The 24,949-nt window shown below is 45.5% G+C and overlaps 2 protein-coding genes across 2 annotated transcripts in view; both read right to left on the bottom strand.

Annotated features, from left to right (window-relative positions):
• Window positions 1-23,779, bottom strand: part of EXT2 (exostosin glycosyltransferase 2) — a 127,067-nt gene extending 103,288 nt beyond the window's left edge. The window contains exons 1-6 of the mRNA XM_045808771.2: window positions 23,244-23,779; window positions 22,203-22,292; window positions 17,172-17,288; window positions 5,803-5,998; window positions 3,853-3,992; window positions 2,467-2,560 (exon numbers count right to left, since the gene is read on the bottom strand). Coding sequence (XP_045664727.2) covers window positions 2,467-2,560; window positions 3,853-3,992; window positions 5,803-5,998; window positions 17,172-17,288; window positions 22,203-22,292; window positions 23,244-23,779 — 1,173 coding nt within the window. The remainder of the gene's footprint in view (window positions 1-2,466; window positions 2,561-3,852; window positions 3,993-5,802; window positions 5,999-17,171; window positions 17,289-22,202; window positions 22,293-23,243) is intronic.
• Window positions 23,726-24,949, bottom strand: part of ACCS (1-aminocyclopropane-1-carboxylate synthase homolog (inactive)) — a 30,904-nt gene continuing 29,680 nt past the window's right edge. The window contains exon 16 of the transcript XR_015721424.1: window positions 23,726-23,809. The gene's annotated coding sequence lies outside the window, so the exon portion shown is untranslated. The remainder of the gene's footprint in view (window positions 23,810-24,949) is intronic.

Here is a 24,949-nt window from a genome sequence, read left to right as displayed (position 1 = left end):
CTGCCGTTCTCTCCAAGTTGACAAAATGTGGGGCACTCATCACCCGAGGAGATGACTGGCCCTCGGGCCTAGAAGCGTGCAGCAGAGAAGAGACAGCCACTTGGTCATTCATGCTGTCAAGGACAGTGATATTCTTGCTAAGGACAAGAGGTTCACAGACTTTTTAAACAGCTGAATGAAATGTGAGAGAGATCTCGCCAACCCCATCATTTCACAAGTGTGGAAATGAAAGCCCAGTGAGCTTTGGTGACTTATCACTGTCAGATAAATTCATAGGGACAGAGCCCAGGGCTCATATCCAAGTCTTTTGACTCCAAGTATATCTCTCTGAACCCAAATAACCTCAAAGTGCCCTATTTTTAATGACCTCTATTCATTCCATCTCAATGGTTCTACGATTCGGAGCCCAGACTCAGAAACGACCAGCTGTGCCCGTCTCAGACCTGTGGTTCCCCAGCCTGCTCTGTGGAACAATGGCATTCCAAAAGCTGGCCGTGAGAGCTCTGCTCCAAAAACCCAGTGGTTCTCCTTCCCAACACGATGGTGCTAGGTTTTTACTTGGCCTTGTCAGACTGGACTCTTAAGATGGCATCTGACTTGGCAGATGACTCTCTACTTAGTTATTTATGTTCATCAATCAAGATGCCAAAAAGAAACACCCAGAGCTCAGACACCAGGACTCTTCTTCTGTGAAAAGGAATATTTTCTTCTACACAACTTGTAAGAACCATAGGTTTAGATGAGGAATCTAGAAATCTCCAGACAGATTTTCTAATTGACTGAAACTCAGATGAGGCCAGTAGTCAAGTAATAACTGAGAAGCCCGAATACTTAAAATGAACATGAACAGCTCTGAAAAAACAACAGGGAGGCTAAAATCCAACTGTGCTTTTTTAAAAAGATTTTATTTATTTGAGAGGGAGAGTGTGCGTGCACAGAGGGAGAGGAAGAGAGCATATTGGGAGAGGGAGAAGCAGACTCCCTGCTGAGCAAGGAGCCCGACGCAGGGCTGGATCCCAGGACCCTGGGATCATGACCTGAGCCGAAGGCAGATGCTTAACCGACTGAGCCACCCAGGCGCCCCGTGATTTGTTTTCCAGTCTCAGTGCCAACATGTGTTACAGATGAGGTCACTGAGGTCCCGAGAAGGCAAATCCCTGGCCGTGGGCAGAGTGGGTGCCCGGCCAAGAAGGCAGGGGCGCAGGCAGTCTGAGGGCAGCACCTGCACGGCCGGCATTGTCTGACGCGGCTGTCTCCGTGGTTTAAAGTAATTGTGGTGGACTCAACACATCCGCTAATTTTCACTGCCTCCTAAAACCCTAAAATGACGATTATGACAATTTTTTTTTAAATAAAGGCATAGTCACTGTAAGATCAAGAAGATGGGAGACGAGCTGAAGAACAAAATGCGGTCCCAGAAGAGCAGAACGAGACGTGGTGGCCAGCTCTCCGGCCCAAGCAGCCGCTGAGGAAAATCAGCTCAGAAACAACCGAGGTCGTCCGCTCGGAACCCCAGGTGGGGGCAAAGACGAGGCCAGAAGCAGAGGACAGACTGAACGTGTATCACAAAGCGGTCCGAAGCCCAGATCCCCGCCCTCACCCGGACAGAGGCCTGACACCCTGGACAAGGTCACAGGCAGGGTCTCCGCCGGGGCTGCGGGTGCCAGACAGTCACAGACCTAATGCTGAGACGCCTCCAACCCCTCTCCTGCTCATCTCCTACAAAGATAATTTTGACAAAAATAAAAACCTTAAGAATCTACTAAAAAGAAAAGAAACCACAAGCACTGTACCACTTTCGGGTAGTCTTTTTTTTTTTTTTTTTTAACTTGCTTGACATTTCAGCTCCACTACATTTCTCTCTGGAGAGGGAAAAGCAAGTGAAGCAGGACTCTGGGGCCCCTGGCGGCACGCTGCAGACCGTGGAGAGCAGCCCAGGGGAAGGGGTATAAGGAGGAGGATGAGAAACCGGACAGTGAGGCAGGGGTGCGGCACCCGCTCCAGGGACAGGGAGCACCCCTCCGTGAGGGAGGCCGCTGGAACCGGGCACCTAGGCCAGCTGCCCCGACCACTTTCTCCTGGTCAACAGCTACTCAGAAACATCACCCCGAAATGACGCCACTTCCTGGGCTGCCTTAGTCATGACAATGGTCACCTGCTCTGAGAACCACCCTCCAGAAAGGCTCAGCTTTGCCCTGAACACACGGCTACACCATGACCCTAAAACATAAAAACAGACGCTCACCTCAGGGGAGTTTTTAAATCTCTGAGAGTTACTCCCTCAGACGTCACCTGATGCGACCCACCTGAGTCCGCTTTCCTCTCTTCAGTCCGGTGAGCGGGTGTAGCGGAGGAAATAACCCCGCTCATGCATTCAGCTCTGTCGACGTGTATCCCCACCGTGCAGGCCGCCCTTCCGAACCACCCACGTCACCCCCCCCAAGGACACCACCCCGGGCCTCTTACCTGCCGCTGCATTTCTTCAATCTGTCTTTGCGGGATGCTCTGTAGGATACCGTACACGTCGGACATCTTTTCTTCCGGCACAACCACAGATGCTCTAGAGACGACAGCAAGACAGTTTCTATACACACGGCCCTGTACACAGAGCACCTCTACACACCTGTCCCGCTACGTCCTCCTGAGCAGAAACAACACCCGCACCCGCCTTCAGCACTCCCTCCGGTGAGCGGCCCTTCCTCGTCCTCCTCTCCTCAGGGCCCACCTTCTCAAAGGCGTCCTCTCGCCCGCTGCGTTTCCTCACCTTCCTCCACGCCACCCGTGTGCTCCAGCCACGCTGGAGGTGGCTCAGCACGTCTCTAACATAAAAAGAACTACACAGCCTCGATTTTCAGGCTGAATGAGGCCCCCCCGTTCTGGCCTTCCACCGCCCTCTGCGCAGCCATCTACGACGGCACTTAGCCCACGTTATTAGATCCCAGCCTCCTCAAGAGCTGAGACTGCATTATTCACAGTAGACTTTCCATAACTACGAGATGAACGAATGTACAGAGGAATGAATGCTACTCACATTATTCAAATACCCACAGTGATCAGACATGAATAGAAATATCAGAATAGCTAGCTGGAAGAGGAGAAAGTAAGTAAGTATCTGAGGCAGAGTCAAGCCTGACAGGTGCACACAAAAGGAGCTAATTTTCAATAATCTTGAACCGCCAAAGTCCTAGGGAAATGAAACAATGTGAGACCAGAGGGCTCTTCCATCATTCTAGCAGCGACAGCCATAACCAAGCGGGACCCATGTTTGTCACACGGAGGCACCCCCCTCCAGCTAGGAGCATTACGCAAACTCCGAAGAGTCTCTAGAGCACGCCTCATTGCTGTGGCTACACATCTCACCCACGGAGCTTTGCAGTGCAGTGTTCCTGAGGGTAAGGCCCAGGCGTTTTCCAAGTCCTTCAGGTGAGTATACTCTGCACTTACAGTGGAGAACCACTGCGCTTGACCAAGGGCCGCCGAACATGTTTGGTAAAAGGCCAGATAGTACATATTTTAGGCTTTGCAGGCCGTATCACCTCTGCCACAACTACTTAGCTCTGCCACTGCAGCACAAAAACAGCCAGCAGATAATATGTGAGCGAATGGGCGTGGCTGCGTTTCAATAAAACTTTATTTACAAAACCTGGCAGCTTCCCATATTTGGCCCAAATGCCTCAGTTTGTGAACCTCTGCTCTAGGCCCACAGACTAACTCTTTTCATGGAAAATACAGCAAAACAATCTACAGGAGTAGTTCTCAAACCTAGGTATGCATTGCAATTACTGAGGGGGCTTTCAAAACCTAATATACACAGAACCACTGGTGTGAAGTTTATTAGAAGGGAACACTCACCTCTTCCAGTCCAGAACTTCAGAGAAAGGCAAAATATAGGAGTCCGCAATGACCACTGGGACACAGCCAGCGCGTAAGATGTCACTCAGTACCGCCTGGCCCAGCCGAGCACCACGAAGGACCACACAGAAAGTGGCCTCCTACAGGAACACAAGCAGAGGCAGGGGATCACAAACCAGTTTCACTGGTCCACTTACTCTGATCGCTGCAGATCATGGAGTTCTTCCGAGGGCTGAAGCCAAGCGCTACTGAGACATCCCGACTGAAAATGCTAATGGATAAAAGCTCACACCAGGGTAACTGGAAAAGCTTAACGGGCCGCAATGCTTGGTATTTCCACTCTTCAGTGTCGTCTCAATGCCGCTACTGGTGGCATCCGGCATGTCCAGAGCCAACGTCCAAGTCTTCTCTGGGCACTCAATAATGTGACCTCCCACAGCCGGATTCCCCCCAGCCCTAGTCTCCCATGTAAACTCACTGTGGCCCGGGGGCCGAGCATTGCTTCCAGCGCTCCCTCGGCCTACCTCAGAGCAGAATTATTTGTCTGGGCATGGCAGGCTTTCTAGAGGACGCCCTAGAGGGAAGCTATCAACTTCATCTCTCTACTCCTTGTGGCATCAAACAGTGTGCTCTGTACATAGAAGATATTCATTTCATGAATGCGGTGCCTTTGAAAACACACGGATATGTTCTTAGAACAATAAATCAAACAGAAGGCAAAGTCTCAAAAAATTTCTTCTCCCCTCCCTCCCTCAAGCCTAGTCAATGTGGGGATCATTTCAGAAAATGAGAGACATACAGGAGAACAGTTTCAACAGGTAAGCCAAAATAAGAAGCGATCCTCTCTCTAACACCCAGTTTCTCCCAGTTTTTGCCTCTTCAGGAGGAAAAAAAAAGATTAAAAAAAACAAAAACCACTGTTTCATCTTTACAGCTAGAGAAAAGGAAAGTTCAGAAAAAATGTAAAGAAACTCAATATGCCAAACTCCTCTGAGGATACGTGAGAAAGCAGCAAGGGCTGAAGAGAATCAGTCATGGCACCCAGAGGTGCAGGTGGGCAGCTCAGCCTGCCCTGAGAGTCGGCATCCAGATGTGGACACACGTGCTGATAACCATTTTTCCTGTCTAGACAAAGGTTACTATAAATACTCCTGCTCACATCACCACTGTTATCAGTCAGACATTCCAGAGGAGATGCAGCACTCTCTGAGAGAAAGTATTTTAACAATCTCAGCATGGGCCAGCTCTCTTTGGAGACTGGGAAAAAAAAAAAAAAAATCACACCAGCTCCTTGCTATTTCTCCTTGAACTATTTTAAATATTTCAGGGAACAAAACTCACTTTCTCCTTTCCTACCCCCATGCCCTTGGAATGTCAAGCATCCTGCTTATGCTTAAAACATCCCCCAAAGGACTACTCTGCCCGGGATTCTGGAAATAGTGCCATGTCCATGACTCAGGCAAAGGACATACTACCAGCAGGACATGGCGAGGGTGGCAAAACACCAACAGACAAAACAGTAACAAAAAATGAAAACCTTCCATTCCCAGCAAACGCTGACTGCGGCTTTGTGGGCCCACATGTCAGAGGATACAAGCCGCCACGTTCCAGAAGGAAACTTCTCTGGACGGGCTTATGAATACAGGGATAAAAGTAAAATACGTTTGCCCACCTCTCCGTAAACCCATCTCAGCTGCGGTTCTGGAGTGTAACGAGTGTCTGAAAGGAGCAGGAGCACTCAGAGGCCAAGCAGCTCTGCACAAAACAGCACGCCAGACGCGGACGCACGTGAGGGCCCGCGCGGCCGGGAAGGAGCAGGACTGCGTCTTCTTCTCCCCTTGGGTCAGTGCCCTGGCTGCGTGGGGAAAACATGGCCTGCTGCTGGGGTGCGTGCTACTTCGCGGAAGGGACCGCTCCCGAGCCCGGAGAGCGTGATGGGCGGACACTCACCTGCAGCACCTGGGGGTAATCGTAGACCTGGTGCTCGCGGCAGCGCTTACGCACCGAGAGGACGCCCTCTGACAGGTTGGTGCATTTATCCAGTACTAACACCGACTCCCCGTGTTTGGCCTGGAGGGCTTCCAGGTCTTCTCTGTACTCGGGGTGGACAGCCATCTGAGAGGACAGGAGGAAGTACCGCCGGGGACTGCAAGAGAGCAAAAAGTGTGACTGGAACACTGCCGCCAGCCTGCTGGTCAAGGTAAGACAAGCTCGGACGTTCAACTTATGGCAGGAAGTGGGGTCTTCGCATCACTAGATTTTCTGGGAAATCACACTCTGCAGCGTTGCTCAGTATTGACAGGATTATATACAGTAAGAACATAAGGTATGATTCTGTCACGTGCCATCATTAAAGATTTTATGGGGGAGAAGTTCAGGTTTTGAGGAAATGCTTGTAATATGCCAAGCTTGGGGGGCAAGCTCTAAATACCTATGTGCACACGTGGAAAAAGAGAGAAAGTGACCGGCTAACTACTTGGAAGAACCATCAACGTGTTATCATTAGATATAGCTGAGGTCTCTAATCCTAAAAGTAACTGAGAGCTGGCTGCATCCTTCAAATAGGAAGAGAGGGAAACAGTGGGCAGCACCGGTGGTCAAACCGGAAGAGGTGAAGGACTGCTTCCGGCTGCCGAATGGCCTCATCGGCCTATGGAGATGCTGCAGGGAAGACAGCCCCCATCCTCAAGGCCACCTGCACAAAGAAAGACTGAATTGGTGTTAAGAACAACGAGTGGAGGGGCGCCTGGGTGGCTTAGTCGTTAAGCGTCTGCCTTCGGCTCAGGGCGTGATCCCGGCGTTCTGGGATCGAGCCCCACATCAGGCTCCTCTGCTGGGAGCCTGCCTTCTTCCTCTCCCACTCCCCCTGCTTGTGTTCCCTCTCTCGCTGGCTGTCTCTGTCAAATAAATAAATAAAATTAAAAAAAAAAAAAAAAAAAGAACAACGAGTAGAAGAAACTATCTGCACCAAAGGAGGGAACAAGTCTTAACATCTAGATAGCAAGGACGTCTGAAAGAAAATGGAGTAAAGAAAGGACTTCCATGGGTCTGGTGCCATTTAGATCTCCACAAAAGACAAACACACGAACACAAAGTTAGTAAGCCAGAAGTCAAGGGGGCCTTCTGGGGGAGGCCAAATGGTAAGTAATTCTCTTCTGGAAGGCCAGAGTCCCACAGGGCAGAAAGCTTACAGACAAACACCACCTAGGTTGAGGGACCACTAGCAATCACCATCAAAGACATGAATAATGTAAAGCAGGTTCCAGGAAGAAGTGAAACACCCATCGGACCCAGAAGCAGTACTCACATGAATCTACCCCCCACTGGTCTGCACCAGGGAGAGTTCTGGGGGGCGCTACATCTCACAGACAATGCCATCAGACAAGCTGACGCGAGTCTGCACATAAGCAAGGACCAAAACCTACACTCTGTGACCCCATCTCTCTCTCTTCCTTTTTTCCTTTTTTTTTTTTTTTTTTACTTGCTTGGGGAGAAAGGAACGGTAATTTTTTTTTTTTTTTAAGTTTCTTAGATTTATTTGGAGGGTCTACCTGGAGAACACCTTACCCATACATCCACAGCCAAAGAACAACCATTCTCTGACTGGAAAGGTCATCACGGTTTACCCAGCACGAAGCTTCAGGGCCCAAACACACAGAGCAGCGAGTGGAGAAGGAAATGCTCCCCTTTCTAGCCAGCTCAGCTACAGAAACTCCAGAAACCACAGCAACACACCCCACAGCCAGATGGCCTTCAGATACTTAGAACCCTCTCTTCTGGTAATTCCTCTGAGTGGCTGAACTACAAGCAAAAGGTACGTCCCCCGCCACAGTTAAGAAAGAAAAGGATGCGCACGTTCCCAAAATCTCACTAACAGCAAGTAGCCACAGGAGGCCATTGAAATTAAACCTAAAATTCAGTTCCTCTGTCACACCAGCCACATTTCAAATTCTCAATGGCCACATGTGGCTAGTGGATACCTCGCAGCAGAAATACAGAGGTTCTCTCAGTGCCGAAAAGGTCTATTTGATAGAGCGGCCCCTGACGGTCATTCAGACCCAGACCACAGGGTAAAGGTAAGTGGAGAGAAGAAACACATCGAATAGCAACCCATCGGGGAGTCAGTTTGGAACAGCTGTACAGACTGGTTCCTCTCATCCTGGGCCATTTCCTCCTAAGTTACAATTTACTGAACAATATGCTGAATATTTATAGCTAAAAGTAGTCCTTCTAGACACTGAAATAGACTCTTGGATTCTGTTCCCAGCCCTGAGCCTCAATAATTTTTCTTTGGTAAAAAAAGCATTACTTTACAGAGGGACGACTTGGCGATGGAAAGATCACACCTAAGCACCCTTGCAGATCCCCTCGAAGTGAACGCCATCTCCCTTCAAAGTATTTCTGTAATCAAACTTGTCTGTTTAAACAAGAGAAAGACTGACAGGCAAACTCACAAGACAAGCAGGGTTTAAAACCACATTAACAATGAAAGCTTTTTGGAAATGGAAGAGACTGGGTTTTTTTTTTGTTTTTTTTTTTAATTTCAAATCAGAAAACTGCTCAGTAACAAGTTATAATGAAATCAGCCATGCATCAAGTTAGGGCTGAATGACCTTTAAGGGTCTTTCCAATTCCCAGGACACTGGTTCTACGATGGATCTCATGGAGCACTGGTATTTGCTGGATGTTTCTGGGGACTTTTTTTTTTTTTAAAGATTTTATTTATTTATTTGACAGAGAGAGAGAGAGACAGCCAGCGAGAGAGGGAACACAAGCAGGGGGAGTGGGAGAGGAAGAAGCAGGCTCCCAGTGGAGCAGGGAGCCAGAGGTGGGGCTCGGTCCCAGGACCCTGGGATCACGCCCTGAGCCACAGGCAGACGCTTAACGACTGCGCCCCCCAAGCGCCCATGTGGGGACCTTCTGTTTAAGTGCAGCTGCTACCATAAACCTGGTGATGCTCTGCGTGGTCTAGAATAAGAACACACATGCCAGTACCCAGGAGGGTGCCCATGCAGAAAGGTGCAGAATGTTGGAGTTCTAGAGAGAAAAGAGTGGTACTACATGGTGTGGGTGGGGACAGAAATGACCCACCCAAGTGTTGAAGCCTTTCTAGGGTGAAGGATTCTACTTGGGAAAGAGCTGGGAAGTGGCCTGGGTATGAGAGCCCTGAAAGGGTACCCAAAGTTTCGGCACTGGGGGCAGGGTAAAAGTAGCCATGGCAACCCAGTGGGATGCTGGAGACCAAGTGAGGTTAGGAGGGCATGCGGGAACCCCAGGACTGAGTGTTAGAGCCTGGACTGGCTGAGAAGGGTGCCAGGTTGTGGGAAGGGTGAGAGCAATGGTGACATCACCCCTTGCTGGACCCCGAGAAGGCTGAGGAGGGTATCTGCTGGGGCAAGTGGGGAGAATACAGCAGCGGGAGCACAATGTGGGGGAGTCTGAGTGGGGGTGAAGAGGGCATCTGGGCGGTGATGGGGCAACACAGTTGGTTACGTGCAAGAGGGTTGAGCAAATAAGTAAAGATATTGAGGATAAATGGGAGCCAGGTTTCTCACTGTCAGAGAACGGAGTTACAAATATGCAAAGGGAGAAAACCAGAATGCTCCTGCAGTGCTGGATGGAATTGCAGATGGTGATAAGAATGCATGGTTTTCAATGTACACAGATAATACAGAGACCATCCATCTACACAGATACAGAAATAAATACAGCTGTTCGTGGGCAGTGCTCAAAGAAGCTTCTGAATAATGAAGGACTCCAGTTGAGTTTCACTGTTGAGAAACAAAGTTCTATTTCAGATATGCAGTCGCCAGGATCCCGACACCAGATCCTCACTCCACCGTTACTCCATTTTCAGCATAAATGTGCAGATGTGCCCAAGAGGCTAGAAACGTCCCCCTGCTTGCATGCTGGTTCTCCCTGACCTGACAGACGGCTGAGGGAGTGTGCCCATTCTAGTTTTAAGCAAACAAAATTGTAAGGTGGATTTGTTTTACTTGTAACGACTAAAATTACTAGCTAGGACTTTCATGTTTCCTCCCAGCAGCGCTGAAACCTAAGTTTAAGTAAAATCATGCTGAGAACTTGAAGTCTCCCTCAATAGTAACAGTGGTAAACTCCCAATTTAGTTCCCTTCAGAGAGACAGTGACAAGAATTCCAGCTGAGACCAGCACAGCTGTGAGAAGAAGCTATCAATAGCAACAATCCTCAGCTTCCCATTGAAAAAATATTGAGAGAGATTTAAAATAAAAATAAAAACAAAGCTCTCACTACTCTGTGTAGCCCTCAAGAGATGTGGGAATTCCCTCAAAAGGCAACTCTCACAAAGAGCAACAAGTCCAAAGCACAGCCGTAAGGTCACCCACCCCGCCTCCGCCCAAGTCCCTGGAAAGGGTGAGGAATCTGGGGTCTGTCTTTGCCTTTTTTTTCCTTCTTCTTCTTCTTCTTCTTCTTCTTTTTTTTTTCTTTCCGAGAAAGGGGAGTGTTGTTTTATAAAAGAAACACCACAACGTCAGGGCCAAACTGCAAGCTGGAGGGAAGTGGAGTGTGGGTCCAGCTGGGCTGTAGAAATCCACAACTGGCCAGCAGAGGGAGGACGGCGCCCCAGGCATCTTCCCCCTCCTGGCAGATCTGTTCTTCCTCCGTCCAGTTATTGAACGCAGCACTTCAGAGCTGGAGACTTTAAATGATCTAGTTAGAGATCTTAATTTCAGTCTAATTATACGTAAAAACCAGGGAGATGAAGTTACCAAGAAAATACCACCACGATGCAGTTTAAATCTTTGAAAGAAATTGCCTGAAAATAATTTTTACTGTTCAGGGGTGGTTTGTTCTCCTGTTTTTACTGAATCTTTTCTTTTCAGTAGGTATTTTCTCTAGGTCAAATCTGAAGGGAAGGAAGAGTCCTAAAGCAATATAAGAAAGCAAGATTATACGAGAAAGATTAGATAATAAAGGGAATAGAGTTCAAGCGGTCTTAAGAAAGAAAGGCCCAGAGGCAGCCAAGCTGAAGGGACAGCCCTGACGCTCCCAGGCTCCCTCTCAGCCTTGCCCAGGCTTTCTCTACCGTAGCACTGCTGCCACGGGGAGCCCACAATTCTCTGTTGCACATTATGCACTGCAGAGATTTTTGTGGCACCCCTGGCCTCCAGCCTCTAGATGCCAGCCTCTAGATGCCTCCAGCCTCTAGAGCACCCCGTGCAGAACAGAGTTAACACACCAGGTCTGACTGCTCTCCTTTGAAAGGCTGGCTCTTGGCTGTGTATGGGAACTCCAGTATCAGAGGAGTTCCTACCCTCCCCAGAACTGGTAAGAGTGGCTTCCTGTGCCCAAACTATCTGTACAAACAATATGGTTTATGTTGCTTTCTTTCTGGAAATCTGAAATACTGGCACATGCCAAGCAGAGACTATGCATGTGATTACCTCCCAATGAACACTGGGGTCGAAGAGTCTCTAATGAGTCCCCTGATAAGTAACATTTCATTCATGTTGTCACCACTCGTTGCTGGGGGAATTAAGTCCTGTGTGACTGTGTGACGCCACCGGGAGAGGACCTTTGATGCCTACACCCGGTTTCCTTGGACTTCACCCCCTGTACCTTTTCCCTTTGCTGACTATGCTTTGTCTCCTTTTGCTATAATAAATCATAGCCATAAGTGTGACTATAGGCTGAGTCCTGAGCTTCTAGGCAATCATCGAAATTGAGGTGGTCCTAGGGACCCCTGACACACACACACCCTAACTCACAGCAGTAAAAAAAAAAAAAAAAGGCTCCGTATACTGCCAAATGTCTCTGGGGAGACCAAATCAATCCCCTCCCATGTTGAGAACCACCAACCTAGCTATGCTTGGTCCAAATAGGCCTTTAATAAAGGTTTGATCTGAACTGCAGTGAACTGAATTAAACAATTTCCAGAACAACTTCGGGGGTGGGGAATAAAAGTAAAAGGTTAAAAACAACTTTCAAAAATCACACAACTGATTTAAATTTAAGTAAACGTTCACAGAAGCAGCAAGTAGAGAAATAAGATCTTTTTTCTAAGTTCAACAGACTTTTCTCCACTATTACAGTTTTATAATATCTATTATAGTGTATTTATATTATATTATAATATCTATCATACCTAGTGCTATGTAAATATGCCAAATTAAAATCCCAGATATGTGACAGAAACTTGTACCACCCCAAAGGGTACCAACTGGGCTCACTCACAGAGATCATCACCCTTTCTCATTTACAGAAATCTAGTCTCAAAACAGCATCAAAGCTAAAATTAAAAAGTCAGGAAACAACAAATGTTGGTGAGGATGCGGAGAAAGGGGATCCCTCTTACACTGTTGCTGGGAATGCAAGCTGGTGCTGCCACTCTGGAAAACAGTATGTAGGCTCCTCAAAAAGTTGAAAATAGAGCTACCCTACAACCCAGCAATTGCACTACGGGGTGTTTACCCCAAAGATACAAACGTGGTGATCCAAAGGGGCACCTGCACCCCAATGTTTATAGCAGCAATGTCCACAACAGCCAAACTATGGAAGGAGCCCAGATGTCCATCGACAGATGAATGGATAAGAAGATGTGGTAATATAAACAATAGAATATTACTTAGCCATCAAAAAAAATGAAATCTTGCCGTTTGCAATGACATGGATGGAACTAGAGGGTATTACACTGAGTAAAGTAAGTCAATCAGAGAAAGAAAATTATATGATCTCACTCATATGAGGAGCATAGGGGAAGGGAGAGAAAAATAAAACAAGATAAAATTAGAGAAGGAGACAAACCATAAGAGACTCTTCACTATAGGAAACAAACTGAGAGCTGCTGGAAGGGAAGGGGGTAGGGGGATGGGGTAACTGGGTGATAGGTATTAAGGTGGGCACATGATGTAATGAGGACTGAGTGTTATATGCGACTGTTGAACCACTGAACTCTACCTCTGAAACTAATAATACACCATATGTTAATTAATTGAATTTAAATTTTAAAAAAAATTTTTCATTAAAAAAAAACCCCACCGCATTGAACTATATCCTTTTCTCCAGTCTACAAATCCTCTGTAAGAATTATTTTGTATTTTCATCTAGATGATGATCAAAAAAAATTAGTACAGGCGTGCTTTTGTTCATATTTAATGATAAATACTGCTCAGAGTTTTCAATGTCCAAGTCTGTATTTAGTGGGCTGATGGGAAGAGAAGAAGACTTAAAAGGTAAATCTGGTACAAGTACAGTAAAATGCTAATTGCAGAACCTATGTGATGGGTATACACATATTCACTATGCTGTCAAATTTTTTAAACACTGCTGTCTGGCTTTAAGATATTCATAATAAAATGTTGGGGAAAATATGAATCATGCATCTGTACCAGATGAAGATAAATGATGTCACAATATGCTAAAAGAAAGCTTCCTCGTCATTCAAACAGAAAAAGTGGTGGAGAGAAGTACATCATCACCCCACAGGCAACCAGCATAGGCATGCCGAACCCCCAAAACCATAATTAATTCTATATTCACCTTAAAAGACACAATTCCGTTTCAAAGAAAAAGCCTCAGTTATCATATTGTTAAATGAGAATATTATTAGTTTTGTAGATTTGTTTGCATTTAATTTGTAAATCTGTTTTAATTTTGGAGTCATATAAGCACAGAGAGTTTAAATTGTTTTTTATCTGTACTGATTCAAGTTGCATAATTTAAAAAGTAATTAAAATGCAAGGGACCCTGAATATACCAAAACAAACAAACAAAAAAACAAAACCTTAAAAAAAAGAACTATTACCAATTTCAAAGAACATTACCAATTTCAAAACTTACTACATAACACCAATCAAGACAGTGTGGTACTGGCATAAGGACAGACATATAGAGTAATGGGACAGAACTGGGAGTCCAGAAATAAGCCTATATATCTACGGCCAGTTGATTTTCAGCAAGAATGCCAAGATCATTCAAAGGGAAAAGAACAGTTTTTTCAACAAGTGTTGCTAAAACAACTGGATATCCACAAGTAAAGAATGAAGTTAGACCCCTCCCTACCTCACACCACATATAAAAATTAATTCAAAATAGGGGCTCCTGAGTGGTTCAGTCAGTTAAGTGTCTGACTCTTGGTTTCAGCTCAGGTCATGATCAATCTCACAGGTCCTGAGATCCAGCCCCACATCCGGCTTCGTGCTCAGTAGGGAGTCTGCCTGAAGATTCTCTTCTCCCTCTGCCCCTCCCCCGACTCCTGCACAGGCACTCTCTCTCTTTCTAAAATAAATTAATCTTTTTTAAAAAATTAACTCAAAATAGACCAAAAACCAAAATGTAAGAGCTAAAATTATAAAATTCTGAGAAGAAACCACAGGTTTAAATGGCCTCCTAAGATTTGTGATTTTGGATTAGTCAAGGGTTTCTTATGTATGACACCCAAAATATAAGCAACCAAAGAAAAAATACATAAATCAGACTTCATCAAAACGAGAAACTTTTGTGCATCAAAGGACACCATCAAGAGAGTGAAAACACAACCTACAGGATAGGAGAAAATATTTTGCAAATCATATATCTGATAAGCGTCTAGTAACTAGAATATATAAAGAATTCTTACAATTCAACAAAACCCAATATAAAAAAAATGGGTAGATGACAAATTACCAAAACGATCCTGAAAAAGAAAAAGAAATCAACCTGGAGGGAATAACAATTCCGGATTTCAAGCTATATTACAAAGCTGTAGTCATCAAGACAGTAGGGTACTGGCACAAAAACAGACACACAGATCAGTGGAACAGAATAGAAAACCCAGAAATGGACCCACAACTCTATGGCCAACTCATCCTTTACAAAGCAGAAAAGAATATCCAACGGAAAAAAAGACAGTCTCTTCAACAAATGGTGCTGGGAAAACTGGACAGCAACATGCAGAAGAATGAAACTGGACTGCTTTCTTACACCACACACAAAAATAAATTCAAAATGGATTAAAGACTAAACGTGAGACAGGAATCCATTAAAATCCCAGAGGAGAACACAGGCAGCAACCTCTTAGACCTTGGCCATAGCAACTTCTTACTGGACACGTTGTTGGAGGCAAGGGAAACAAAAGCAAAAATGAACTACTGGGCCTCCATCAAGATGAAAATCTTCTGCACAGTGAAGGAAACAATCAATAAAACTAAAAGGCAGCCTATGGAATGGGCTGATATTTGCAAACAACATATCCGATAAAGGGTTAGTATCCAAAATCTATAAAGAACTTAAACTTAACATGCAAAAAACAAAAAATCCAGTCAAGAAATGGGCAGAAGACACAGACAGACATTTCTCCAAAGAAGACATGGACATGGCTATTCTCTCTCTCTCCCTAAAATAAATAAATCTTTAAAAAATAAAAAATAAATAAACCCACTGGAGTATATACTTTAGAAGAGTGAATTTTACAGTAAATGAATTATATCTCAATTAAAAAAACCAAAATAACAAAACAAAAAGTCAACCCTGTGAGTCCACTAACAGAAAAATCCAGAAAGTTGATCTAGGCAATAAGTTCATGAACTATTAAGTCTTTCTTTCTACTTGCCTAACGGTAGAAAAATGTTTCAATCTCACCTTATCTAATAAAATTTGCTATGTCTAAAGTAAGTTCCAGAATTTGGTCACCAGGCTATGCAGTACGACACACATACACAGGAAAGCAATGTCTTCACTTTGGAAGAGTTCTCTTATTTCTCAAAGAATCCATAAAGGCTTCTAAGGGGAAGTTTGGGAGGCTTTGCAAACTATTTCCTTAAGACTCATTTCTGAGGGGCTCCTGGGTGGCTCAGATGGCTAAGTGTCTGCCTTGGCTCAGGTCATGATCCCAGGGTCCTGGGATCGAGCCCTGCATGGGGCTCCCTGCTCAGCAGGGAGTCCGCTTCTCCCCTCTCCCTCTACTGCTCCCCCTGCTTGTACTCTCTCACTCTGTTAAATAAATAAATAAAATCTTAAAAATAAGAAAAAGACTCATTTCTGAGACCAATTGCTACCTGTGGGTTTCTAAATCTCACCCTGCATGGTATTTCTAGTGTGGCAATACACAAACCAGTCACCTTCACACGTGAGCATACAGCACACAAGAATACTATCATAACCACCATGTTCGGTTAAAGCTTATTGAGATTCTCACCATGAATTAGCGCAATTTTAAATAGACTACATCAAAAAAGGCCAGACGCAATGCCCTGCACATCCATGCTGTCAGCTCTTTTCATTGTTCACTCACATGTCAACAGTATGAACCAATCATGTGACAGGCACAGCGAACATGGCAATTAAAAAGAACAGACCTGGGAGGCACCTGGGGGGCTCAGTCAGTTAAGTGTCTGCCTTCAGCTCAGATCATGATCCCGGGGTCCTGAGATGAAGCCCTGCGTTGGGTTCCCTGCTCAGTGAAGAGTCTGCTTCTCCCTCTCCCTCTGCCCCTACTCCTGCTCGTGCTCTCTCTCAAATAAATAAAATCTTTAAAAAAAAAACAAAAAACAGAAAAACAGACCTGGCACCAGTCTCACCGCAAAATTCAAAATCCCAAGCAGAGAGGCTGTGAGCAAGTCATTACAACATGGCCCAGTGACTGACACAGTAGGAGAAATGGAGGCCACTATGGGGGCGTAAAGCAGAAGAACCACTCCGGGCCTAGGAGAGTGCCCCTAGAGTGAGAGGTACTCGAGTTCAAACCTAAAGGACAAGCAGGTCATCAGTCTGATGAAAATGAGGAAGAAGACTTCCAGACCGTGGAAAGTATTTGCAGCCCAAAAACACTGAGAAAGCAATGCTCATTCTAAAAACTAAAAGGGGGGAAGGGGGAAAGCTAGAAATGGAAAGAGCAGTCATGTGCCAGAGGGTCTTGAAAGACATTTTAAGGGGTTTGGGCTTCATCCGAAGGGAAATGGGAAATCAACAACAATCAGGTTGTGGGGGCAGCAAGACTACAGGCAAGGAAACCACACAGGGGGCCATTCCCAGGATCTAAGGGAGAGAGAACAGTAAGCTGGTGTGGGGTGGGGGCAGAGGAGATGGAGAAGTAGGCAGATCTAAGAAATATTTAGGAGGGACCATCAATAGGACTTACTCTTTTGACACAGGAAGTAAGGGAGAGGAAGGAGTTAAGGACACCACAGGGATTCCAGATCTGGAAAGCTGGGTAGACAGCACTGAGCCAGAGAAAACCGAAGATAAATAGACTGGGGTGGGGTGGGGAAGATGGCAGACTCCCAGCCCCTCCTGGGACACCCACCACATGGAACCTCACTGGCATCTCACAGCACACAGGGTTGAGCTGAATGCCCCTTACCCTGGTCCTTTGTCTGGAAGGTCCACCTCAGCTGACAGCGGACTGTAGACAGGAATGCTGACATCATAGCCTTGCCGGTAAGTCCACGTAGAAAAGCCACCACCAGCCAATAGAGCCCTGAAACAAAGGATTTTGTCCGACAGTGAGAAAGAAAGGTCTTCATTCTGACAAGCTCTGTGGGAAGGGATAGGAGTAACTGGGTCAATAACAGTATCAACAACAAAGGCCTGTTTCCTGAGTCACCTGTCTCTGCAGACACGGTGCTCAACGTTTTACATTCACACCTCCTGGACAGCAGCTGCGTTCGATCCGAGTTAGCAGCCGCCTTCTGGGGTCCCACGTGCTCTTTCCTTCTTTTCCACTTCTGAGAACACATCACAGCCCAGAGGCCATCCTGTGAACAGCCCCTCTGCTACCTTATTCAGATCCCATTCACCCCTCCCCAAAGTCCTACCCCACTCAGCAACACTCACACCAGAGGGAACAGTCTACACACGGGAAGCCTGGCTGACGCAGTCGCTCTCTGACCCTCTGGCCCGAGTCTCAGGCGACAATGGGCACAGAAAACAGCAGCGGTGTCAGCAAAGTGTCTCATCCGGTGCTGTACATGCCCCAGCCTCTCTGCAACGCCCACCCCGGGCCGGTCTCTCCAGCACTGTCCAAGAGCTGCATGCGAATCGGGTGGTCTCCACCAGCGCTTGCCTCCATTGCAGCTACTCAGTCCGCGTACAGGAAGCGGGAATCCAGGACTGGACCGTTAGTGCCTCGCTTGCACCTTGCATGCACTAGCTTTTCTTCCTCTTAATTAGAAAGCTGTGAACATACTATTTTAATTGGATCCAGCAAGTAGTGCAGTGACACTTCATCAGAGAAAGGAAGCAGGTGTAGATCACACCAACTTTTACTGTTATTCTGTCCCTGGGGCCCCAAATCCATCAAAATCACTTACTGGGGCAGAGTTTTGCCAGTTCCACGCACGGCACAGCCCGAGCCAAAATGTCTGAACTGAGAAGCCACATTTTTTGCAATATTGATTGCTACCAATCCTCTCCCTGCCCTGATGACAACCTACATTCCGTTCGAACCTGACCAGTTTAAGTTCAAAGATTTTCCAACCACCCCTGGAAATCCCAATCTGTTTGTTTAAGCTTTATGAAACCAAGAATTGGTTAGTGAGGTAATGTGCAGGCTAAAAACCTCTCCAGCTGCCAGTCTACTCTGTAAAACTTAATGACTGTCCTTAGTACCAACATACGGTCTTATTTTTCCTGATTAGCATTCAGCAGTGAATCCATCCACCATGAATTTGGGCCGATTCCATGACAGCAAGCAGACTGCAGGGGACCCCGTGACCTCTGTACAGAGAAACAAACAGGGATCCAATACACAGGTACCAGGCAATCCAGGTAAGGCCGGGTGGTGGGTGGTTAGGTAATTACACCCACAGCCCCAGAGGAGAGGGGAATGCGCATGTGGCAAGAAAGGAAGCCGGTGTGTATCACACCAACTTGTACTGTAATTCTGTCCCTGGGGCCCCAACTGTTACTCTGTTCCAGGAGAGCAGGATGGAGGTTATACACTGGTAGAAGAAAAGAATGAGATCTGAAGCATGTCTTATATCATGGATCACACACTCGAGATCTCCACTTGTGAGCTCGGCAAGAGCCAGGACTGCAATTAGTCAAGAGACCTCACACCAGCCCTGCTACTGATAAGACTTCAAGTCCCTGTATCTTCTGCCAAGGACTCCATAACATGATAATGGAGACAATAGTGGGAGCTTCCCCTGCTCTACAGAACACGTGTTTTGCATTGAGCAAAAAGTATGTTTCTGAAAAGCACATTCTGTTTTCCTATTATGTATCCCCCAATCAGAGGTCAGTTCCAAAGCTGCAAGAGCATGAAAACTTGTGGCTAAAAAAGCATTAATCTGATGATCAGACTTATGCCAGCTCAAGTGTTATGTCACTCAAAGTGTCCCCCAACATGTTTAGCACATTGCAGGCCATCCTAAAGCTAGGACATGTCCTCTGTCATGGAGCCCTCTGCACAGCCTCAGGCACTCCACTGTCCCAGCTCAGGGTCTGTCGCCAGATGTTCTCCCAGTCCCCTCCCATCTGAGTGTCCACAGGGCCTACACACAGTTCGTCTGCAAGCTCATCCTTTGCTTTCTTTTGAACCATGCATACAACCAGGCCTGCAAATTCCTCAAATACAAAGCTTCAAATTTCACTAAAACAAAAGATGGCCAATTCTATTAGTCATCCATATTTGTTTACTGAATCAAACTATAAAAAAATATGTATGAGACAGGTAAATCTGAACAATGGCTAGCTATATGGTGATACTAGATTCCTATTAATTTTTTAGGTGTGAAAATAGTACTTTGTTATATTTTTTAAAAATCCCTTATCGTGGAGAGACTCAAATGGAAATATTTACAGATGTAATGATATAACATCTGGGATTTGCTTCTAAATAACCTGGTGGGGGGTGGGTAGGAGCACAAATGAACGGAGGCCAGCCCTGAGTTGCTAACTGCCAAAGCTGCCCAGGGGGACATGGGTTCACCATACTAATCTCCTCTTTTATACAGGTTTGAAATTTTCCATAACAAGTTAAATAAAACCCACACGAAGTAGAAATCTGTGAGAGATATGTGCAAAAAAACAATAATAAAAATCCAGCGTAATAATATTACAGAACATATATGAGAAAACAAAGATTGATAAAGTAAGGCATTCAAGAGGTATAATTTGCTCCCACTTAAAAAGGGTGTACGTGTGCGTGTGCGTGTGTATATATGTGTGCATGTGTGTGTATACATATACATATATATATACATATATACACACACATGCACACACACAAATTTATACATGTTTGTGTATAAAGCCATAGAAAAAAGGCAGAAAAATACATTGTATTTGAGGACATGGATTACCTTTCAGGAAGGGAATGAAAACAGAGGAGGGTTTGGAGCATATGTTTACATTTTACTCTTTATATGCTTGCACATTGTTGCAATCTTGTACAAAGAAAGTATACGCATATCATGTGTAGGATTTTTAAAAATTGGAAGAGAAATAAAAACAGATTAAAACAGCACAAAAGATATATATTCTGAGCAGACATTTCCTTCTGTCCTGGTCCTTACATTTCCCTGAGTAAAATCATTCTCAAGCAATCACACCTATGACCTCAGGCTTGAGCAGACCCTTGAAGCCATCTAATCTAGCCTGCCTGCTTTCTAATTTCCAAATAATCCAACACTCAGCTCTTGCTAAAACCATTCTGTCCTCATGGTTCTTGCCTCCTCTGAATCCAGGAACAACGACAAATAATAAGAAAAACTCACAAAAAATCTACTCTTCCTTCCGACCAGGAGACCACCTAGGTTTCAAAACGAAACTTCCCACACGCACAGATAAAGGAGGACGACACAGTGATTCAGCACTCGCTACGGGATCGCCTATATCACTTACAAAAACGCATGCACAGGGAAAAAGACTTAACCTTCCTGATCCTTGACACCTAAGCACTAGCAAGAACTCAAACTTCTTCCTGACTACTTGACACTTTTCCCGCAGAGAAATGAAACCCCATTTAACATATGCACTTGATAAAAATAAAATCCTTCTCCCATGCAAATACATACACCAAAATGTCAGCAAAAAGTGAAATGTCCCAAACAGAAATAAGCCCTTCTCAAAAGAAACTCAGAACAGCAGGTGAAGGCACGGCATTCCTAACAGCTTTTTCTTCCCTTCTCTGTTCCTAAAGTATTTCACTTTCCCAGAGCAACCAAATCCATAAAACAGTAGCCCACTCAGGAACGCTGGGGCTGACAGCCAAACCAGCGCTCCCCTTGTGTTTAGCTGGTTTCCATAGAACTTGTGTGGCCTGACTGCCCTCTATCGACCAAAACGATTTCTACATCAAAGGGGGGGGGCCTGGAGTGTAGGTCTCTTCTAGTGATAATTGTATTTCCAGATAGAAACACAACACTGACCCCACATAATCACTTAAGACAAAGAGGGCTTGGATTTAATCTTCCAGGGGAAAGTAGTACCAAGCGCAGATTTTCATAAATGCTGGTGTCAGCCTTTAGCAAGCTGAGAACACCGCTGGCCTCAGGCTACTCTCTAACCAGTAACAATGATACTAAGAGTGAAACATCAACTGTAATAAAATGACTTATGAGTGAGTTCTGATGTCAACCTACACCACTGCTGTACCTTGAGTACTGCCCAGAACCCCTATGTTGGGTCTCACTTGCCTGCTCTCCTCAAAGCCTTGAACGCAGTACTAGGAGAGGAACCTCACGGCACCCCATTCCCAAGCCTTCTGGGAAGACTCTAGCCCCAGCAGTTTGGTCAACATGGAAAAGGGCTGATAAACAGAGTGAGCAGACTCAGAATCATAACTCTGCAATCCCAACCACCCCACATCACACATGCTGTTTGAAAGGTTTCATTAGGAAGAGAGAAAGGAAAGAAGTGGGTGGGGGCCAGGAGGGAAGGGAGGATGGAAGGAAGGACCCCACTGACCGAGGCCATGGAGAGTAAATGAACCAGAGTGCCCTTGTTCCCCCGATATTACAGGCTGTGGGTGTCACTTTCACACCTCCGCGTCCCCTTCCCACAGCAAGCTGTGGCTCTGCTTTTCACAAATGCTCCCAAATTCGGACAGAGCTGACATAAGCCAGGCATGAACCAGGCCTTGAGGGTGGGGTTGCTGCACTAAGGAGAGCAAAACCCAGACTGAGAAAAAAAGATCATTTTTCAAAACGCTATGCTATAACATTAAGTTCCAGATGATTCTCCACAACAGACTTAAGCAGGTCCGGCCTCACTATATCTATGTCTCAAGGAGGGAAATGCCTAGGACAATGTTTTTATTTTAATAAACAATTCTGATGACACAGTCTGTCCCACTAGGCTTAGAAATAGGACTTCATGTGAAAGAAAGAGTCTTGCATTTCCTTAACCCTCAGAAACCCAACACAGGGATAACCCCAAATACACTTACCTGTCCCTGGGGACATCCAGAGCTGTGTTATAATCTGGGGGGCCTCCAGGCAACATGTTGAACAGCAGGTGGTTTGTACCTCGATCCCACCTTTTAAGAAATGAAACACGTATGAGAATTCACATGTCAACTACGAAGGAACAGAAACAAGAGCCAGTTACTGGATGACAAGCAGCAAGTATCCCCAACCCCAACTAGGGCCACTTCTCAGGGGTGAAATCCCAAGAGTACATCAAACACTAGCCTGGCTCTTCGAAAGAAAAAACAGGTGGACGTGTACTTTGAGACAGGCCACAACAGGCGAGCCTATGATGACAACCTGAAAACGATCTGAATGTTCACCATTTGGTTAAAGAAACAAAAAGGAATGTAGAAGGCTAGTAAAGTACATCATGGAACATGTGTAAAATGGAAGGCTATACAACTCTTAACATTATATAGTAAACGAACATGAAATTATCTGGAAATATATTCATAACATATTAAGGAAAAAAGGCAGCACAAGAGTACAGAATGCACAATTCCATTTTTGACGAAACATACATGTTACACGTGCATATGCACATGCTTCACACAAAAATGTATTTACACATGCGTATGTGTATATTTTTTATACAAAAATGACTGGGAAGTAACATCATCGAGGCAGAATCATGGAACGAATCTTACATGCTTCTTTTTGCTGACTTGTATTTTCAGACTTTTTACAGTGAACATGTATTACTATGTAAGTAATAAAGAGGGGAGGAGATTTCAATATAAAAGGAAAGCTATGAAAGATGAGCCATCCTTAGATTTTAACTCCAAGACAGTCGGAGCCCACAGCAAGAGCACGGATGGCAGACCGCTTTTCACCAGTACAGAGGCGAGCTGCTTCCAGCACTGGCTTGGTGCTCCGAGTCGGTCACTCACACACATGCCCTCCCACGAGGAAAGAGACAGCAGCTGGAGGCCAGCTCAAGAGGAGAAGCACTCCCTCTCCCCGTCCTTCCCCTGAGCTCCCCGAAGGCCCTGGCTCCCGTCTGTACACGTGCTACATACCTGGAGAGCTGGGCCAGCGCCTGCGCCGTCTCCTTAATGCGGAGCGTGTTCTGGTTAAGCACGTCGATGGACGGGACGAACAGGCAGGCCCGGTTGATGTCATCGGTATAGTAGTCGCTGTCTGAGATGGCCGTGAGCAGTTCGTTATACTCCCGGGAGATGGTGTTGCTGACCGGGACACCAGAGTCGTCCACATACTTTTTCAGAGAGTAGATGTACACCTTGATTTTGTTCTTCGGGTTGAAGCCACAGCGGTAGACATCAAAACACGTGTGCATTCTGCAGCTGAGATCGCCGCGCTCGGGGATGGGACTATCGGCCGGCAGCCGGACCACTGGCACGTCGCGGACGCTGCGCTTCTCTACGTTCCAGTCACTGGAGGACTCGATGGAATGGGGCCAGAACTGGAACATGCCGGTGGCAATGAGGCCCAGCAGGACGATGGAGAAGAGCGTGATGTAGTAGATTCGGTGCTTGGTCTTCATTCTTGGGATGAGGGCAGGACCCCGGATATTGTACTTGACCGACGCACACATAATGACACAGGCAGCCTCCTCCTCCCACTCCTACTTCCGGGGGGAGACACAAGGAAAATGAAGTAGTTAGGGTAGCAAGGGACCACCTATTTCTTTCCCTGAGGTGCTTTGAGGAAATAGTGAAAAGGGATTTTTGACCCTTCTTGTAAATATATACCAATATATGTTTGTGTATTAAATGTGTACTATATGCCATAGTTAGTATTTAATACTGTACATAGTAAATACAGTTATTGATAAACAGAACTATATACTGTAAATATACGTTCAATGAAAGCGTAAGTCCTAAACGTGTGGGGCCTAGGAAGAGGACCGCTGACCATGGAAGAAAAATCAAAATTAGAATAAAGATAGTTGTTCTGTTTTGTTTTTAAACACTTGGCTAATATATGGGGCGCCTGGGTGACTCAGTTACTTGAGTGGCTGACCCCTGATTTCAGATTAGGTCATGATCTCAGGGTCCTGAGACAGAGTCTATGTCAGGTTCCGTGCTCAGTGGGGAGTCTGCTTCAGGATTCTCTCTCTCCCGCTGCCCCTCCCCTCACTTGTGCGTGCGCTCTCTCCCTCTCTCAAATAAATAAATACATCTTTTTAAAAAAAATGTAATTAAAAATGCTTCACAAAACAATGTTTAACCTCAGTTTACAGTACTAGCCATAAAACATGTAACAAACACTGCATTTTTCTATTCTGTTATTCTACTGTTTTTTAAAAATGCTGGCCTTACCTACTAGATGAATCGTATCACCCGATAATGGGTCACCCACAGTTTGGAAAAAAAACTGATTTCATATTTAACAAAACTGGGATTAATGGAACAAAAATAGAATCCACATGTGAGCTTACAAATGTTCATGAGTTACAGACTATGAAAAAGGCACTATCACAACAAAATAAACCCAAATAGAAGTAAGTAATAAACAAAAACACAATGATTAACTAATTAAAAAAATAGAAAAGATCAACAAAGTTAAAAGTTGCTTTTTAAAGTCTTTTTTTAAAGATTTACTTATTTTAGAGAAAGAGAGGAAAAGAGAGTGTGCACACGAGCAGTGGGGAGGAACAGAGGGAGAGAGTCACAAGCAGACTCAGTGTTGAGCACAAAGCCCAAGGTGGGGCTTGATCTCACAACCCTGAGATCTCGACCTGAGCCGAAACCAAGAATCAGAC

Source organism: Ursus americanus, chromosome 24, assembly GCF_024610735.1.
Source record: "Ursus americanus isolate L20-20 chromosome 24, mUrsAme1.1.p, whole genome shotgun sequence".
NCBI lineage: Eukaryota > Metazoa > Chordata > Mammalia > Carnivora > Ursidae > Ursus > Ursus americanus.
Note: the sequence above shows the minus strand (reverse complement) of the source record. Positions and strands in the feature narration are given on the sequence as shown.